The sequence below is a fragment of the Aythya fuligula genome, chromosome 12 (genome assembly GCF_009819795.1).
Source record: "Aythya fuligula isolate bAytFul2 chromosome 12, bAytFul2.pri, whole genome shotgun sequence".
NCBI lineage: Eukaryota > Metazoa > Chordata > Aves > Anseriformes > Anatidae > Aythya > Aythya fuligula.
The window spans coordinates 10,262,374-10,281,963 of NC_045570.1; the positions used below are offsets into that span (position 1 = coordinate 10,262,374).

The 19,590-nt window shown below is 55.1% G+C and overlaps 1 protein-coding gene across 1 annotated transcript; it reads left to right on the forward strand.

Moving 5' to 3' along the window:
- The first annotated feature begins 3,727 nt into the window (after positions 1-3,727).
- Positions 3,728-14,199, forward strand: CFAP20 (cilia and flagella associated protein 20). The gene is made up of 6 exons (XM_032195914.1): positions 3,728-3,862; positions 9,456-9,535; positions 10,960-11,071; positions 11,445-11,633; positions 12,815-12,925; positions 13,720-14,199. Exons 1-6 carry the CDS (start codon positions 3,779-3,781, stop codon positions 13,723-13,725), a joined length of 582 nt encoding a protein of 193 aa, XP_032051805.1. The 5' UTR covers positions 3,728-3,778; the 3' UTR covers positions 13,726-14,199.
- The last annotated feature ends 5,391 nt before the right edge of the window (positions 14,200-19,590 follow it).

Below are 19,590 nucleotides of genomic sequence, written 5' to 3' on the forward strand. Positions count from 1 at the left end.
CAACCTGTGCCAGTGCTCCATCACCTGCACAGCACAGAAGTGCCTCCTGACGTTCAGAAGGAACCTCTCGTGTTCCAGTTTGTTCCCATTGCCTCTGTGTCCTGGCATTGGGCACCACTGAAAAGTGCCTGGCTCCATCTCTGCTGCACTCTCCCTTCGCAGATTCTGACGAGGTTACCCACTAGGTGACCAAGGGAAGCCAGGAGATGTGACTTTTTCATTTTTAGCAAAGCTTTTGAAGCTGTCTCTTACAGTATCCTTCTAGACAAAACGTCCCTGAAAAAAAAAGTGTCCCTGCAGGAACAGCCCATTGCAGTGTCTGACTGAGGTCTGCATGTGTTAGGGGGAAGAATCACCACAAGCTCCCCCTGAGCCGTGGTCCCTGCAGCGTGGTGCTGCTCCTGAGTGGTGCTGTGTGGAGCCAGGAGCTGGCCTTGCTGATCATGGTGGGTCCCTTCCAACTCAGGATGCTCTATGATTCTATATGAGTGCTATTGCCACCTCATCCATCCCTCTCCTGACGCTGCTGGGCCTTGCTTCCCATCCTCACTTGCTGCCTGCCTGCTGTTAGAGAGCAGTTGGTCTCTAAAGGATGCTCTTAGTGACTAGCGTTTTCCTTTTTTCTTTTATTCTTGTTGTTTGTCAAAAATAAACTCTTCTTTGCTGGCTCATTTTTTGTCCGGTTTCTCCAGAGTCAGGTTTTGTTCCTTCTTGCACCTTGCAATGCCACCGTGACTTTCTCTGACAAAGAGCTCCAGCCCACTGCCTTCCACACACACTGCCTCTCCACTCCCCATTTCTTTTCTGATCCCTTGCTTATCAGCAGCCAAGCTTCCTCTGTTTCCTCCTAGAGTGCTCATAGTTCAGCCAGCATGAGGCCCAAAGCCTTCAACAGCCTTCATCCAGGTTCCTTCAGCATCCAAAGCTGAAGGAACCTTCCTGTATGCTGTGGCTGTCCATTTCCTTCCTAATTCCCTTTTTGGTTTCCTCATTACAGCAGCCCAGTCCCACTCCCAGAGGAAAATCCGAGCCGGGAGAGATGGCTGGAGTCATCTGGACAGATTCCAGGGTCCCGCACTCCTTGCAGAAGTCATTGCTTTTCCAGAGCATGTGCCCCAAGACAAGCACAGGCTTGCTGATACTGGAGAGAGCTGCTATGTTTGGCTCCAGTAACTGCATCCAGCCATGTGAAACTTCAGAGGAGAAACATTTCAGGAGTTTCCTGAAGATCCTATTCCTCTGAAGGCATCAGATTGCTGGGAACTCTGAAGGGCAGGAAATGCTTTAGTGGACAGCTATTTTTGGAGCTGCTCACTTCTTGGACCAGATTGTTCTCTTAAAAGGGGCCTTTTCCTCTGGGTGCTCCCCAAAATCCAGTTCTTCTGCACCCTGGGAATGAGGAATGGGGCAGGAAGGAATGGCAGCACCTTGCTAGTGATCTTCCAGGTGGCTAACATCAGCGTGCAAGTCTCATCAAAATACATCTCCCAGAGACCTCTTTCTGAGTGCCAGCCTTGGCTGTTAATGCGTGCTGACTGCCCATGGTGCTAACGTGCCATCTTTGTTTCTGCCCTCTCCTTCAGCCTGCGCATGCCCTAAGGAAGGAGGAGAGATGACAGGTATTATTTTTCTTTAGAATTCACCTAGAAACAGAGACAATCTGAAACTGCAACATATTCCATGCACATCCCTTGCAGCAAAACACAGCATTAAAATGGTAAGTGGAGAGCGTGTGAATGAGCAGGCTGTTCAGGAATGACAGCTGGATATTTGTCCCAGTTGTCTCTTCCTATCTAATTAAGGGAACAAGTTATTTAATCATGCAGTATACAGTGTACTCCAAACCATTGACAATGTATGGTTGATAATTTCTAAATCATGCCTTGCTTTTATGTGCTCTGCTTGCTTGTGTAAGGATTAGCAGCCTGATAGTGTGGAATTGTAAACGGAGGAGAAAGCACTGCTATCCCAGGTGCTACACGGGACTGTACATTTGGCACAGCCGGAGCATTTGTGGCCCAAGGGAGAGACAAGCACAACTGGCAAAGGATGTGATCTCCAGTGGGATTTGGAGGAGGTATTTCTTAGCAACAACAGCTATCCAGGGCCCTGGAGTTAAACAGCACAGCTATCAAACTGATGCAGAATGATAAATGTTATGCTATTTAGTGTCTGTACATTGCAGGTAGACGCTATAGCCATTATTTCAGCAGGTAGAAATTTTAATATAGTTCTGTTTAAAAATGCAATTTCTAGCTCAAGCTGTCCCTGTTAAGCCTCTTCAGTTGTGCAAGGCTCTGTCTGCGTGTAAAAGCATTTTCACAACAGTGAAGTTGTACATCAGCCTCCCCTGATATTGGCAAGGCACCGCATCTTATCCCAGTTCAGAAAAAGACAAAAAATGTTTCTTTGTAGTCATGCAGTAAGGCACAAGAGTTGTTGATGGCACCCTTATCTCAGAGCATGACGATGGACATAATCCAACAGATAACACTTTCCACTGGAAGCTAGGCCAGAGCTGAAAGCAATAACAATTTAAAAGGAGTACGTAAACAGCATGAAAAAATAGGGTTATACAATGTAAACTGACACGTCTTGCTCGTGCTCAGATAAGGATTGCTTCTGAAGATGAAATGGATTTGGCTCTTGTCCTTATGCCTCAGAGATTTCCTGAACAAATAAATGGTCCCTTGGCAGCCAGACAGCAGACACTGCAGGGGTAGGACTCTACCCACCCATGTACTCATGTGCAAGTGGTTTCATAAATCCTGATTGCAGAGGGTTTTGCTCATCAGCATCAGTGAAGGGTGGTGGCACCATTTTGGCTTAAGCAGGGACAGTGGTGAAAGGCAGAGAGGGATTTCCTCCTGGTCCGCCTCATGGCAGGTGTCTCTGGTGAGCACACAACGCAGCCCATGTCCACACCAAGATGGAGCGATATGGGGGCAGGTCCAGCCACAAAAACGTTGGGGCACCTCTCCTGTGAGGGGGGGTCGAAGGAGCTGGGGTTATTTAGCCTGAAGAGAACACTTCAGGGAAACCTCGTTGCAGCCTTTCGGTAAATAAAGGGGACTTGTGAGGAGGACAAAAAGTCTTCAGCAGAGCCTGCAGTGACAGGACGAGGGGCAACATTTTTAAACTAAAAGAAGGTGGATTTAGAGGGGACATCAGAAAGAAATTAGGCATTGGGATGGGCTGCCCAGGGAAGTGGTGGAGTCACCATCCCTGGAGGTCTTTAAAAGAGGTTTAGATGTAGAGCTCAGCGATATGGTTTAGAGGAGGGCTGGTCAGTGTTAGGCCAGAGGTTGGACTGGGTGATCCTGGAGGTCTCTTCCAACCCAGATGACTCCGTGATTCTGTGATGCGATGCGGGTGGTACACCCCACAGGCTGCCTGGAGGACAAGCGGCTGCCCCATCACTGGAGGCACTGAGAGTCGAGGGGCTGCCTGAGCGCACGCCGCCAGGACAGGCTGCCAGGAGGCTTCTCGGGCAGCCCCTGAGGGGAGGCAGCGCCCGGGACTCCGCCACCCCCGGGCAGGGCGAACGCCGAGCCCCGAACCCAGGCCGCGGCCCCGTTGCCCCGGCAGCGCCGCCCCCGGAAGCGGCGTTGGGCGGGGAGCGGAGCCCGGGGGACGGCGGCGCCGCCACCCGGCAGCGCCAGGCACCGGCCCCGGCCCCGAGCCCGGCTCTGCCTCTGCCGCTGCCGCTGCCGGTGGTGGTGGAGCCGCTGCTGCTGCTGTGTGCCCTGCGCGGAGCGGCGGCCCCGGCCCCGCCGCCATGTTCAAGAACACGTTCCAGAGCGGGTTCCTCTCGGTGCTCTACAGCATCGGCAGCAAGCCGCTGCAGATCTGGGACAAGAAGGTGCGGGGCGCGGCGGGGGCGGCGGGCACGGGGCGAGCCGAGGGTGCCCCCTCCCCAGCCCTGGGTGCCCCCTCCCCAGCCCTGGGTGCCCCCTCCCCATCCTCCCCGCGTCGCGTCTCCCCCCGGCCGTTCTCGGGGTGCCTGCCCTAATCCTCCCCCCCCCGGTGCCTCCCCGCTCCCAGACGCGTGTTTCGGCCTAACTGGGTTTCTGCTGGCTTAGCAAAAAGCAGAAGCCCCCCGAGGGGGCTGCCAGGAGGGATGGGGATGGGCACAGCCCACCCAGCCTGCTCCCAGGGGTAGGGAGCACGGGGCTGCTCCCATCTGCCTGTATTGGGGCTTCTGCGTGGGTGCCTCTGGTTTGGAAAGGGGTTGGCAGCTTGCACGCAGAGGGACGCCGCGTGCCTCTAGCCTGGGTGAAGCCGCAGCAGCCTGGCCTGGCCCCGCTCTGAGGAGGAGGAGGTGGTGGTGGAGACCTGCAGCAGCTTGAGCTGCCCCGAGCATGGTGGCACCACCGTGTCTGTACAGCTTGGCCCCTGGGGTTTACATAAGCAACGTCTGTTTGTCCACAAGGCCTGGCCACGCTGGCCGGAGAAGATGAACGCAGAGTTTGCGGCGCTGTTGCCAGAGCAGCACCTATGTGTGCATGTGTGTGTGTGTGTGTGTGTGCAGGCTGCTTTTTGTCACCCGCTGTGGTGCCTGCATGCAGCCGGCCCTTAGCACCGCCTGGTTGCAGCGGCCCCGCGCCCTGTGGGCAGCAGAGCCACACGTGTGCTTGTCCTGCTCGGGCCTCTGTCCTGAGGGAGCACCTCTGGCTTGGGCGAGCTTCTTGCGAAGACTGCCTTGCTCACAAAGGTGTGGAGTGAACCTTGGAGTGGGTTTCCTGACTTCTTTACCTACAGATGTCAGTGCATTCAGTCTTTCAGTTCACTTTTGCATTTAAAATGGCTCGTGGGTTTGTAACGGCTTCGTCACTGCTGTTCTAACACCCTTGGTGCGTTTACGGCAGCAAGAGGCAAAGGGTGGCCCTTAGGACATGATGGAGCTGAGAGAGGAGTCCTCGCAGGTCACGCGTGGTGTCACATCTACACAGCTCCTCCAGAACCCCAGGTTGTGCTGCAGTTCTGTTTGTTGGGCAGTGTGAACTTAACACGGAGGGAAGTGCCACTGGTGGTCTGGGGCTGCCATGCTGCTGAGGAAGCCTCCCTGGATTGATGCAGGACTTGCCAGGTCTGTAGCAGCGAGCAAGCAGTGTCTGGCATGGGCAGCGTGTGCTTGGTGGCAGGACGCCGTGTCTGCTGGTGTGCTGGAGGCACGTGGACAGAGCCTGTACCCGGGCTGTCCGCTGCTGGGCTGGGTGCTTTCACAGCAGGCAAGCACAGTGACTGCAACCACAGTCCGGGTTGGAGAAGTGAGCAGGCCTGAAGTGAGTACATGATCAAAAGTTGTGAGGGTTTTTCCAGTTTTTTATTCATGGGGAAATGCCGATCTGTCCAAACACATCCCAGGAATCTTACAGCTCTGGCATTTCTACTGGAGAGGGTTGTTTGGGGCTGGGGCATTGGGAAGGGTTATCTTTCCAATCTTGATGGTAATTAATACTACAAAAATGAAGATGAGCCAGCAGTGTGCCCTGGCAGCCAAAAAGGCCAGCTGTGTCCTGGGGTGCCTCGGGCACAGCACTGCTGGCTGGTGAGGGAAGGGATCGTCCTGCGCTGCTCCGCACCGCTGCGGCCTCACCTCAAGCACCGCATGCAGGTTTGGGCACCAAAATTAAAGCACATAAAGCTATCAGAGAGCATCCAGAGGAGGGCTACAGAGAAGAGAGAGCATAGGGTGTGGAGGGTGTGACACGTGAGGAGCAGCTGAGGTCCCTTGGTTTGTTCAGCCCAGGGCAGAGCAGGCTGAGGGGAGGCCTCATGGCGGCCTGCAGCTCCCTCACAGGGAGCAGAGGGGCAGGCGCTGAGCTCTGCTCTCTGGGGACAACAACAGGACCCGAAGGAACAACAGGGCCAGGCTGGGTGTGAGGGAAAGGTTCTGCACCGTGTTGGGGGTCAGACACTGGGACAGGTTCCCCAAGGAAGTGGTCGCGGTACCCAAGCATGTTGGTGTTCAAGAAGCATTTGCACAGCGCTTTAACATACAATCTGATCTGCAGACATAGGGTGTGGTTTTTAGGTGGTCGTGTGTGGAGCCAGAAGTAGGCCTCCATCGAGTCTTTGGGGGCCTTTCCATCTCAGGCTAGTCTCTGATTCAAGGATCTCTGCTGTGTAAATTGAGCGAGGCTGTTTCTTGGCTGGTGTGGATCAAGCCAGCGGCAGAAGCGTGTCCCTGCAGGGAGCGGCCCGTTGCAGTGTCTGTCTGAGGTCTACATGCGTTAGGGAGAAGAATCACCACAAACTCCCCCTGAGCCATGGTCCCTGTAGCGTGTTGCTGCTCCGCTGGCACTTCAGCTCTCTTCTGCCATTGCTGGGCATGCCTCCCACCCCACACGTCCTCATGTGGTCTTTGTGTCTCTACAAAATTACCAGCAGATGGTGATTCTGTCCCCCCACCATCCACCCAGTGAAAAACGTGGGGAATCTCAAGCCTTTGTGACACGGGGAAAGCATGTCAAGCATGTCTTGTCTGGCCCTTGTAGGACACACACCACTTGCCTTGCTGGAGGCAGTAGGACATGAAAGTGTCTTCATTTGTCAAGAGACTGAAGCAGGGCACTAAGAGCCTTGCCTTGCTGTGTCATGTGGGAGTCCGTAGCGTCCCTCTTCAGGGCCAGCTACAGTCCTGCCCTCCTCTCCCTTTGCCCCACAGCATATAAGCTCTGATGAGACCTGCCAGGCCCCATCCCTCCCAGCCACCAGTGTCCTGCCCCAGGGCCCTGTGGCTGGTCCTTAGGAACACAGCGACTGCCCTGTGGGGCTCCTTCCACCGGCCTCGTCCGTACTGCTGGTAGCTGCTGGCGTGTGCTCCCTTCTCCGGCCTTCCTCTGCTGCTGAGCCTCTCCTGGAGACCCGTCTGTGAGTGAGAGGGCTTCTGTTTGCCTTTTGTGTGGAGTTCAGAGCCCTCTGTTTGTTCCCGCGGCGTCCTGCCACCCTCGTCCCTCAGCCAGCGTGTGGAGACGCGCTTGCCAGTCTCCAGGAGACCCGCTGATGCTTCTCTGCAGAGCAAAGGGGAACGGCTTAGTGGAGCTTATTGGACCTACCAGTCCTTGTGCTGACTTTCCATGTGTTCTGCTGGCAAGTCGAGGCAGAATATCATGGCAATTTCAAATGGTGTTGGGAGGATGCATTCGATACCCGTCTGAGCATCAAATGAGTGTTCTGCCAGCAGGATGCAGATAGCCTCTGTCTGCTCCTGCCTCTTGTCTTGCTGCCTCTCCTCACCTGCCGTGGGTGATGGTGATGGCACCAGCCATGTTTCACAGCTGCTGCTGTGGCTCCAGCCTCACACCAGCCCATCGTCTGGTGATGGCAGCAGTTCGGGGGCAAACCTCCAGAGGTCGGCCTTGGGCCGTGCCGCTCTGGTTTGCTTTCCTCTGGCCTTTGTTACCTTGGCTGAGCGTGGCTAGGAGCAGTGAGAGCTGTAGGGGATTCCTGTGTTAGGAGACAATGAATTGTCTGGAGCTGCTGCTCCCTTTAAGCCCTGAGAGGTTTGGGATACACATCTGTGAAATGAGCTTTTTCAGCTTGTCCTTAGCACATAACTTCCTGGTTATCCCAATTCAGAGGAAATTTGAAGGAGTTTTCTATTCTAAGAAGGCTACTTCCCTTTCTACCAGCTCCAAAAATCCACCTTTGTAGACTGAAGGCAGCTAGAAAATAGTAGCTGAGTAGAGACATGGAGCGTTGTGTGTATCTTTCTAAAATTTCTGAAATTAGACCTTTCTGCCTCACCGTGAGGTAGAGGAAAGCCCCTCGGGATGGGGGCTATTGCAGAGCCACTGCTGGGAGCATCTCCTCTCTTTTCTGTTTCTTTTCATCCTCTTTCTGGCCGTGCTGAGGAAGACGAGTCGCTTCTTTTCCTTGTCTCTGTAATCTGGGGAAGGGAAGCCTTCTGCAGGCTAAGGAAGGCGACCTGGTGGCAGACAGGAGCACTGCTGAGTAATCGGATTAAGCATGTTCAGCTGTTCTCTGTTTGTGTCCTGTCCAGAGAAGTCCAAGCTCAAATCCTCTTGTGCACGGAGCCATCGGCTGCCCCTGGTGCCAGCCGTCCTGCACAGCCTTTGTTCCATGGCGCTGTGTCGTGCCATGGGCAGGGTTATTTCCTGGTGTTCAGTCAGCGTGCTACACCCCTCTGGGTTACAGGGCTTAATTTCCTTTATGCTAGTTACTGCTTATAGAGACAGGTACATGGGGCTTCTGCTGGGCTGATGATTTAGGGGGGAAAAAAAAGTTGCTGGCTCAGGTAAGGGGGAGAGTGGAAAAAGGCGTGGAGGCCAGATCTTGTGTGGTTGTTTTTTCCAGGACAGAGTTATAAACCCCCAGGTGCTGCATTTTGATACGGTTGTCCTGTGAGGATCCTCTCTCTGAGCTTAATGCTTTCTGGAAGCCTGGAGCAGGGTTACGAGCAGTCTGGCTGGCCAAGCTGCACTTAGCGGCAGGGGCTGGGTGACCCAGGCTGAGGTTTTGTGAAACCACTTAGTGGTTGCTGTGAGCCAGGCAGGGAGGTGGGCTGTTTCAGCGCTCCTCTTTCTTCCAGCAGCGTGTGTGACATCCCCCAGGTAGATCCCTATGAGGAAATGAACTTGGAAGGTAAATGGCCAAGCTTGTAAATCATTCTGTGGCTCCTGACTGGAGCCATCCCATTAAGAGTTTAATGTGTCCCGAACGTTAGCGGTGATAGGTGCTGAAGGAATTAATTTGTGAAATTGGAAGGAGATGCAATTTGCTGATCGAGCATTGAGGAAGGCTTAATTAGCAAAAGTGCCTTTTAAATTGAGATTAATTTGATGGGAAGAGAGCTGCTTCGTTAAGGAAATAAATCCTCAGACCCTGGGATTCAGCGATCTTGCTTGTGGAGAAAAATAAATGTGTGTTGGCTCCTGGTCCCTGCCTGGCCTTCCTGAGCTCTGTGGGGAGCTGGCTGTGCCCCTCAGCAGAGCAGAGAGTGGCTCTGTGCTTGTGTGCTCTGTGTTGTGAAGAGCTTGAAGCAGTCCCACGCCTGGTCCTGCATTTCCACAGGGACAGCCAGCTGTGCCCAGCAACAGGCTGGGGCCCTGTGGTGGCTGCTGGGCGCTCCCTTTGCTTGCCTCTGTGCTGCTGCCCATGCTCGCTTTCACCCCTTATCGCCCTGTGGATTGCTCTTGCTCTGACGTTGTTCCTTTTGTTTGTTTGGGCGGTTTACATGAGGCTTGAGTCACTTGTGCTCGCTGTAGCGTGTGTGTACAAATTCATGTCTTGCACTCAGTCTTTGTGCAGCCACAGACCCTGCCTTGGAGGCCTGGCGCTCTGGGGGGGTGATCAAATCTTGGAAACAGAGATGTCCAGGGCAGCAGGAGCCAAGAGAATATAGAGGGGTCTTCCCAGGGCCTTTTTTCCCTTGTCCATGTGTCTCTTGATTTCCCTCTTGAATGATGCCTGACCCGCTTCTCTTTCAGGTGCGCAACGGCCATATCAAACGAATCACCGATAATGACATCCAGTCACTGGTGCTGGAGATTGAAGGAACTAATGTCAGGTAGGAGAGGGCTGCTTCTGCCCTAGCGTGCCCTGGGGGCTTGGTCCTGGAGCTGAGTGAAAGATGTCGGTGCCCCGCAGACATTTCTCCAGGTTCTGCCGTGGTCTCTTTGTCCATAAACTGAAGGAAATGATCTGGGGTCAGATCGCTGCTGCCTCTCTGGCAGTGTGCTATGCCTCTGAGAATCACGGAGGGTGAGGCTGACAGGGACCTCTGGAGGTCATCTGGTCCAAGCCCCTGATCCCAACACCGTGTCAGATGGATTATGAAGACCTCCAAGGAGGGAGACTCAACAACCTCTCTGGGCAACCTGTGCCAGTGCTCCATCACCTGCACAGCACAAAAATGCTTGCTGAAGTTCAGAAGGAACCTCCTGTGCTCCAGTTTGTCCCCATTGCTTCTTGTCCTGGCACTGGGCACCACTGGAAATAGCCTGGCTCTGTCCTCTCTGCACCCTCCCTTCAGGTATTTACAGATGCTGATGAGATCCCCCCGAGCCTCCTCTTCTCCAGGCTGAGCAGACCCAGCTCTCAGCCTTTTCTTTTAGGAGAGGTGCAATGCAACGACCTCTTCCTGGATATACTGGTGGAATTCCCTGTCATCCTCAGTGGGACTGAAGGGAGAGTCCTTTTATTTTTCCATTGCTTAGGAAAAAATGATGCATTTGGTACCTGGCTCCCGCTCAGTACCAGATACAGAGAAGGCAGCCCTCTGCCTTCTGTATTGTTACTGCCAGAGGCCTGCCCTGCTGCTCTGCACATGTGACAGCCACTCCTGACAGCAGAAAGGAGGGTCACGGGGAGATTTATAGGGCAGATGTCGCTTCGCTTAGCCACCTTGTCCCCACCAAGTGGAGAGGAGGACGCGGGCTCCTCCGTCAGCGGGCTCTGTGTGGCCGCAGCCCGGGGCCTTTTTGGAGCAGGGTGCTCCTTATAAGGGAGCAGAGCCCATCTCCTGCAGGCTGCGCTGCTCTTCCTCCCGGGTTGTGTTGATACAGAACTTGCCAGGCATGACGTCTGCTTGGAGGGCTTGTGACCTCCGTCCTCCCGGCTATATACAGCGCGCAGGGCTCCTGCTGTGCTCTGGGGAGCTCTACCTGCTCGGGTGAGGAGGCTGTGTTAAGAAACAGTGCTGACATTGCTGTGAAATGAGGGAGGTGAAGCCATTCGAGGAGGTGTTTCCCACCCTGGATGGGAAAAGCAGGGTTTGAAATGCCATCTTTGGGCCTTCTGGCTTGTTCTCCCTGCAGCTTACCTCTGAAACTCTCCCTCCTGTTATAGAAAGCCCCGATTGTTGCTAAGATCTTAAGGTCACAGCTCTCTCTTCCTGCCTGCCCTCCAAGATTGCGTTAGGTCAAGTGAAAGTCTTGGGGCTGTGTGCTTTGTGCCATGTGAGATCCTAAAGCATTTTTCTGTCCCCTTTAGTACCACATACATCACATGCCCTGCTGATCCCAAGAAGACCCTGGGCATCAAACTACCTTTCCTCGTGATGATCATCAAGAACCTGAAGAAATATTTCACTTTCGAAGTGCAGGTGAGGAGGGCAGAGTGGGGAGGCCCGTCAGGGACTAGTGAGGAAGCTTCCATGGGGCCTGCACTGTTACTGGGACTTTGACCCTAGCCACACGTGGTCCCCAAAGCCGTGCTATCACGGCTGTACTGGGTCTTCTGCGAGCAGCCACAAGCTCACCTTGTCAAGCTCATCAGTCAGCTCACAAGCGTGACATAGCAGCTATTCCCGAAAGTGGGTCTGTTTGCTGTTAAAAATACTTGTGCTGCAAAATGAGGAAGTGAGAGTAGGAGAGCCCCATCTCAGAGACAAGGGGAGCCTGAATCTAGAGCAGGTGCTGCCTCGGGAGCTGGAGGCCTCTGCCACCAGGCTCAGCAGCCTTTCTTCATTGCCCCAGGTGCTGGATGACAAGAACGTACGCCGGCGTTTCCGGGCAAGCAACTACCAGAGCACAACTCGGGTGAAGCCCTTCATCTGCACCATGCCCATGCGGCTGGACGACGGCTGGAACCAAATCCAGTTCAACCTCTCGGACTTCACACGCCGAGCCTACGGGACAAATTACATTGAGACCCTCAGAGTTCAGGTAAGCAGCAGGCATGTCCTACCCACAGGAGCCAACCTGGCAGCCTTCTTGCTGGCTGGGACAGCCTTGCTGGAGATTGGGAATCCAGGCTTAGCCCCAGCTGGTTCCTCTGCCAGTCCAGCTCTTTGCAGAGCTGGGAGAGCAAAGGCCTGACTGAGATTGTGGAGGTCTTGATGGTGCCTCACGTCACCAGGCTAGACAGGGATGATGGAATCCATTTCCATCTTGTTTCTCTTGCTTGTGTCAAGAGTCACAGCCCACCTCAAGCTCTCTGCAGTGTGCCATATGTCCTGGATGGATGCTAGCTTGGAATTAGCTGCGTGCTGCTGTACTGTCCAAATTTACTCTGTCCAGTGGCATGTGTTATTTTGAGCATGCCTGTTCCTTAGTATGATGGGGGAGACTGCTGCAGTTCCTTGTGGGGTTACCCTGCGACCAGCAAACAGCCTGCCTGGGAAATGTCTGGCTTCTCGTGTACCCACGAGGGAGACTGGAGTGACTCCAGCTGGTAGTGGAGGCAGCACAGACCAGACGATCCCATTCATGACCTCAGCTTGGCCCTAGAGAGGGAGTGTTAAAAATGCAGCAGGTTGAGAGTTGTCTTCCTGGCTATTGCTGATACTTGTGGAGAAGCAGAGATGGGTTTGCAGCAAAGAACTCTTTGCTGTGAAGCAGCTAAGACAGATCTCGATTGGTAGAGATACTGGAGGTTGGTCATGCTTCTCTCCAGTGACTCAGGCTGTCTCAAGAGCAGCTAACGCAACGCAGAGGGCATGGGCCAATGTTTTTTCTATTATGTTCTGCTAGATTCAGAGTCGGTGAGGCCTCCTGAGAAGGCTTAGGCCAGGACACTTACAGTGAGTAGCCAAAATAGGTCTCCTTCCTTGCAAAACAAGGCAGGATGTTGGCTGACTGGTTAGTTTTTGGTCCCCATAACAGTAAGAAGAGCTGGCATGCTGTGGCATGGTGTCCCCATACCTGTAGTGTGGGGAAGAGCGGAGCTGCTAGGGGGAAAGTACTGGGGGTGCTGGGCAGGAGAGACAGAGCATCTAGCAGCAATGGGCAAGCTGGAAGGACTTAGCGGGGGTGCAGGCTGCTGAGCCAAGCAATCAACACTGCTGCACGACTGCAGAGCTGGATGTGGAGGAAAAAGGACTCACTCTCTTCCCTTTGACTCTCAGATACACGCCAACTGTCGCATCCGACGGGTGTACTTCTCTGACCGGCTGTACTCTGAGGATGAGCTGCCAGCTGAGTTCAAGCTGTATCTGCCTGTCCAGAACAAGGCCAAGGTGAGCTAGCTATGGGCAAGGAGGGCAGCAGCAGCAGCAGGGCCAGGCTAGTGTTAATCCGTTCCCTGCTGCCTGTACAATACAGAATTTATTCCAACAGCAGAGTTGTCACCAGTCTTGGCCTGCGGCCAAGGAGCACCCTCTTTGTTTCCAGGATGAGCAGTCTGTCTGGCGGCTTGCTGAGTGGTTTTCCTGCCAAAGCACAGGGAAGTTGTCATTCCCATCTAGGAGCGGAGAGAGCTGTGCAGCTGCTCCCCGCGTCCTTTCTGTTCGTGTTGAAGGACGCTGGGCAGAGTGGCAGCCTCCCAGCATCTCTCTTTAGCTTTCCCCCGTGACTCAGCACGGTGCCTTTGCTATTCGCAGCTCGCTGCAGCTCCGCCCTGGTCTTCCCAGGGTGGTGGGGCTGCGGGGTGGGCAGGGGACAGGCAGGCCTGTGGCTGTCCAGCAGGAGGAGATGCTGAGCGCTGCGCTCCCAGTGACAGGGCAGGAGCCCTTGGTGTACTAGCAGCAGATTTGAGGCTCTGCAGAGAAGCATCTCCTTTGCCAGGGCCAGGCTGTCCCAGTGCAGATGCTTGTTTTAGCAGGGAAGATTCCTTGGCAGAATCTCAAGGATCTTGGGCGCTGATCTTAGTGGAAGATGGAGGCAGTGTTAACAGTAGGCAACACCTCTGAGGAGTCTATCACTGCCTTCTGGGCTGTCCAGGGAACTCTGAGCCCTCCCAGTACAGTCTTGGTGTTACTTGTATATTTAGTGTCCTGCTAAGCGTCTCCTTTCTTTTCCCTGCTCTGTCCAGCAATAACACCACGTTCAGAAGAGATGCGAGAAATATTTGGGATCAACACAAGCAGGTGGAAGAGGAGGCCCTGCTGAAGCAAAGTTTTCGATCGGCTCACCTTGTCTAGGGTAGCTTTGACTCATCTGGTATCCCTCTTCTAGACAGGACACAATTAACCATGTAACAGGTCTGGGACTATGTTGTTGGTGTTTGAGTTGCACAGGATCAGTTTTCCTAACTGTTCCTAAAGTGCTGAGCCTACACACTGCAAGCAGCATAGTACCTGACCTCACGTTGCACAAAGGTTGCTCAAAGTGGCCACAGTCCCTTCGAATAAGGGATTCAGCAGGAATTACAGGGTTAAGTGTGCCCTCTTGAAGACACCAACTTTATCTTTTCTTTCCTTGTTTTCCATCTCTTATTTTATATATGCTCTAAGTATGGATGTAATACTCGCTCTTGGAAAATTATTAAACATATGACTTTGGTTGTTTGTAAGTCTTCTCCTGGCATCTTCCTCCTCTGGTGGGTCCTTTAATTTCCATGTGCTAGCACTGTGGAAAGTGCTGAGGAGTTTCTTTAGGAACTTAAATGTTGGGATTTGTCTCTGAATTTGTCTTTGATTGGCAGCCTCACTTTTTAAAGGTCAGCACAGATGTGGACAATGATAATCTGGAGAGAGGAAAAATGACAAGGTTTCAGTAGAAGAGACAAGATCTGCTATACACAGTAGCTTATTCCAATTCAAGAACTGGGGATAACTGACCTGTGACAAAACCTGTAGTTTTCACTTTTGGTACATGGAAATGGGTTTTTCGTTCCCTGCTTATTTGAAGCCATTTTCCCAGCAGTGACAAATTGTTCTTACCTGCTTGTTAAACGGGCACAGCTCCGATAGCTGTGTAGTTAAACAACTCAATCCTGCTCTCAGCCAGGCATTTAGCAGCTACTTATAGCAAAAGGCACACAATAGCCTTCCAACTGCCAAATTGTTCCTTTCCCTGGGGATCAAAGGGGAGGTTTAGCAAAGCAGCAGAACAGAAGCAAACAGAAGCGGAAGTCTTTTCCTGTTCTGAAGCTGCCCTTCCCTGTCTCAGACCAATTTGCCTTTGTTGTGGAAAGGCATACTGAGAGGAGGCTGCAAACCTCTACCAGTAACAGAGAAAGTCTGGGAGAATCTGGTGCCTTTCCTCCCCGGGGCCAAGCCCCAGCAGCTCCTTGGGCTGGTGGGTACCATGGGCTGGTTCTGGTCCCTCCCTGGTTCTGGGCTGTGCAGCAAATTGGGAAAACTTCCCCATACATCATTGTCCTGTAAAACAAAGCTGGTGTCCACGGGAGGAGAGCGTGCTGGGGGACATCTGCCTTGAATCTGCACCAGATTCTGCGTTCAATGCAGCTGGTTTAAGGGCTGGACATTGCTGACTGAGGGCACACAGCTGCTCCTTGACACGGGCTCCCCGTGGGTCACCTATAATGCACTTGCCTTACGTGCACCTTGAAGCTGCCATGATTTGAAAGGGAAGTACTGACCCTATGCTGCCAGTCGGTGCTGAAGGCTTTATGGCGAAAATCTTTAACTTTTATAGCAGTTGGATGGCTTGGTAGTTCCAAGGAGCCACGGCAAGGAAGCCCAGGAGGGAAGGCACCATCCGTCTTGCTTTGATGTCTGTCGTGGCTGGACTTGAGCTTTGTCAAGTGGAGTCGAGCTGCACCGGGTGCCAAGGATCAGTCTGAATGAAGTCTATGGCTGGGCTTTCCTGACAGGTTTGCAAAGCTCGCCAGGCCTGCGGGAGCAGGGGAGTCAGCTGCTGAGGGAATCCATCAAGCCCTGACAAGGTAAAGCATCCTTAAAGCGTCCCTTCCCGCAGGGCCTTGCTCAGGAGCACATTTGCAGAAGTTGCTCACACGGAACGGCTGCTGCCTTTCCTAGCCCACTGGGCCCCCACCGCTGGCTGTCCCCTGTCCTTGGAGGATTTGGTCCTGCTCTTGGTGCCCAACCTTAACTGCATTAACACAGGCTGGGCTCCCCGGGTCCCCGAGCTGGCTGCCTCCCTCCGCAGAGGGATGCGATGGGCCCTGCTGCCAGTTCCTGTGCGGTCTCTAGCAGCTGTTCCAGTGTGTTCACCGGAATGAACTCCTAGCCACAAGCCCTTACATCTATGTGGGCTCTGTGTATATATTTTTAATATGAAGGAGAATACTGAATCTTCCTGTTTATATGCTGTACGAGGTGGAGCATCATCAGATACTGTCCCTTTCCTGTAGGGGCAGATTGCGGTGGGTTTATAGAGTGCAGTTCAAGAATCATCCTATTTTAATCCTGCTCTCCCGTTGGAACTTTAACTATCCCATTGTTCTGAAGGCAAGGAAAGTCGGGATGTTCTTTCCCCTCCACACAGGAGAAGAGGATGCCACTGGCAGACAGGCCAAAATACCACAGGAATTGCATCAGTAGTCGCTTTCTAGAGTAGATGTGCATTAGCAAGGCTCCTGTGATGAAGGGTACAGCTTTTTACTGCTTGGGTTAAGGCTCTTGGCCCAGCTGGGATGCAATATCCCCCTATGTGGGAAGAGTGGATGCAGGAGGGATGCAGGTCCACAAACGGGAGCCTGCCCCGTGGATGGCTGCTGCAAGCGTGTTCTCCATGCAGAAGTGCACAGTGGGGTTTCCTGGGAAGGGTTTCTGCCCTTTGTGCTCTGTGGCCTGGGCAGAAGTCTTTGTGTCCAGCCCAGTGGAGCAGCAAGACACTGGTACAGGCTTCTGTCCCTGCTTCTGGCTCTGCCCTTGCTCTTTGTCCCCTTGCTGTTAAGGGATCCTGACATAAAGCACCAAAAGCAGGACCACATGCAGGGAGCCCTGCTCTGGAGTGTGCTGAGGTGTGGGACAGGAACCCTCGTGGGCTGGGCTGTCTCCTTGGCTCCTTGCCTTGCAGAGGAGTAAGTCTCATTTGCTTCTGATCATGGAGGTGGTATCCAGGAATCAAGAAGATCTGGGCCAAACTCATATTCTTGCCCTTTTTGCCTTCCTTTCGGTATCTTCCTGGAAGTCTTCTGCTAAATATTGCCCTCGCTGCAGAGGGATTATACCTCCAGCATGATGCTAATCCTCTGCAGCTGTTGTCCAGTGTGGGTTGGGTGGTGCTGGAAGCAAGGGAAATATTTATCTTAAGTTTTGCCATTGGATACTGCCCAGGAAAAATGAATGGCCATACTGGGGGCTTTTGCCACTTCTGCACGCAGTGGGAGGTGACCTTCCTGCCATGTGCAGGAGGGGACTGAGCACTTCCCCGGTGAGCTGCACCAAGCAAGATTTTATTTGGATGAGGGAGCCCTGACAGCTACCCCCAGTACCAGATGGGGAAAGCCTTGGTGTCACTGGAGGTGAGAAGCTGATGGATGTGAAGTTGTGCTGAAACAAACCTGCGGGCTGTCTGCTTTGCTGTCACCTTGTGTGTTGCCCCCATGGCGACGTTCCTCCCTGTGAGATGAAGGCTCTGGCATTCTTCTGGCAGAGCCACCTTAGCACCACTGTGCGCCCCTGCCCAGGTAGCATCCCGAGCCACAGCCCTTCCTCACGGTGTGCTATGATCATAGCAAGTGGCTATGATGATTCCCTTGACTCCACAGCTCTTCCCTCCGTCCTCCTGCAGCAGCATTTCCTCTGGCCTTGAGGCAGGCTGTCAGTGCTTGGCGTGTCCTGGCCCCGGCTCTTCCTCTACGCTGAGCCCAGCTTCCTCTCTGCTTTCCGGGTCCTCTCCCTGCAGCACGCAGGGATCCCTGCCCCGGCTCTGCAGAGGAAGAGGAGGGTGGAGGCTCCTGCTGCAGAGGAGGAAGCACATCAGCCCCTGTGACAGCACTGAGCAGGCAGAAGCAAGTGCTCCCTCCCTGGGGCAGTGGGTGCTGCAAGGAGTCGCTCTGGGTGCTGCTGGCCATGCTGGGGCTCCTCATGGCCATAGAGGTGGCCCCAAGTGTGCCTGGCCCCTGGCCGGGAAGGGGAACGGGGCAGGAGGAGCCACCCTGCCCTGTGCCCTGCAGCCACAGCCTCTGGTCCTGCCTGAGCCCCCAGGGCATTGCGGCAGGGGGATGTGTGTGCAGGACAGCTGAGGACAGCCTCATTGCCAGCCCTGCATCACCTCCTGCCCCTCCGCGGCACAGAGCTGTGGGGGCCCCATCCCAGAGGACGCCGAGTTGCGGGTCTTTTCCAGGTTGGGCTTCTCCAGGCTATTTTGGGAAGCTGGGACTGCCCAGTGGGGGTGTATCCTGGCAGGGCTCAGCTGAGCGGGACTCCACGCGAGCCATGGGAAGCTGCTGGGACAGGCGAGGTGCTGGGCTCCGACCGGGCCCTCGCTGGGGCTGAAGGGCATCCAGGGGTGCCCTGAGGGGCTTGTCTTATGGCTGGAGGGGCGCAGTCCCCACTGGGGGCATGCAGGGCAGAGCAGCAGCCAGCAGCGAGGAGCCTGAGCCCTGCCGAAATGCTGGAGGTTGTCTCTGGCAGGTCCCTGACTGCTGTCAGCAAGCGTTTCCAGATGGCCCCAGGCTCCTGGCACCAGCTCCTCTGCAGCATCCGGGGAAAACTGGGGGTGGGAAGTGACGTCCCAGCTGGCCTACACAGGGCTGCCCCGGCCCCTGTTCCCACACGGCTCCGTCCCCTCTCAGCCTGCTCCCAGGCCTCGTCCTCCCCTGCTGCCCCTGCCCCAGCAGCAAGGAGCTGCCCCTGGCTGAGGCAGGGCCACCTACAGAAGAGGACGGGCATCCTCCGCCAGCTCCGGGGCATCTCGGGGTGCCAGGTGCTGGGCTCCCCCCGCACCCTGCTCCCTTACAAATCCTCAGCACCCCCGGGGGAGCACAGCTGCCGTGGGAAACACACCCACCGTGGGAGCTGCAGCTGTGCTGACCTCCGGCGCTGTCTCGGTGGGGGCGGCGAGTCCCAGCCACACGTCACCTTTTGGCCGGGCTCGCCCTTTTGTAGCCCCCCAGTTTGGAGCAGGCTGGGCCCACCCGTGGCTCCACAGAGCCCCCCCAGGTGCGGCACCAGCAGTGGGTCCACAGAGGGCTGTAGGAAATGCATTTGTGTTGTGGGATTTTTTTTTCCTCCTTGTGTTTCCTGGGCCAGAGCTAAATCAGGCAGCGTGGCCTCAGGGGGCTTCCCATCCCTCCCCCCCCACCCCCCAAATCTGGAGGAAACGAAGGTTAAAACCTAATAAAAAGGGAGCAAATCTCCAGCATGGCCTGGCAGGTGAAAATCAACAGCCCAAAGCCACCTGGAAGCGTGATCCCCCCGTGTGTCAGCATTTCCTTGTCCCCCGTGGGGCCGTGTCCCCGCGTCCCCCAGCGAGCCGTGGTGGGGAGGGCCGGGGGCTGGGTGTCCCCTGCCGTGGGGCTCCCTGGTGCCAGGGCTGGCAGCGTGGGGCAGCGGGGTGGGAGCCAGCAGCCGTCCCGTCCCGTCCTTCCCTTTTAAAGCAATTAGCGGCGCTGGGAGCTGGCTGCAGCCCGGCCCGGGCACCCTGCCAGCAGCCCCAGGCCCGGAAGCGGGGGCGCGGGCTGGGGGCTGGTGACAGGGACGGGTTTGTCTCCATCGCCGGGCCGGGGGCACAAAGGCTTCGTGTCCCCCCTGCTGCTTGTGACTGAGGGGGAAGGGGGAAGGGGAGGTTCCCTCTGGGGATGTCGGGGGCATGGAAGAGTGGCTGGAGCCCCGGGGGAAGCGGGGTGGGAATGGTGGCTGATCCCTGCCCCCTGTCAGAGACACCCGCACCCGTTGAGAGGGGAAACTGAGGCAGGGCAGGCTCCGTGCGGCCCCATCTCACTGTGGGGTCAGGGAGGGTGCAGGACTCCTGAGGGCCAGAGGTGGGATGGGGGACATGAGTTGGGGTCTGCACCCAGGGGGCAGCC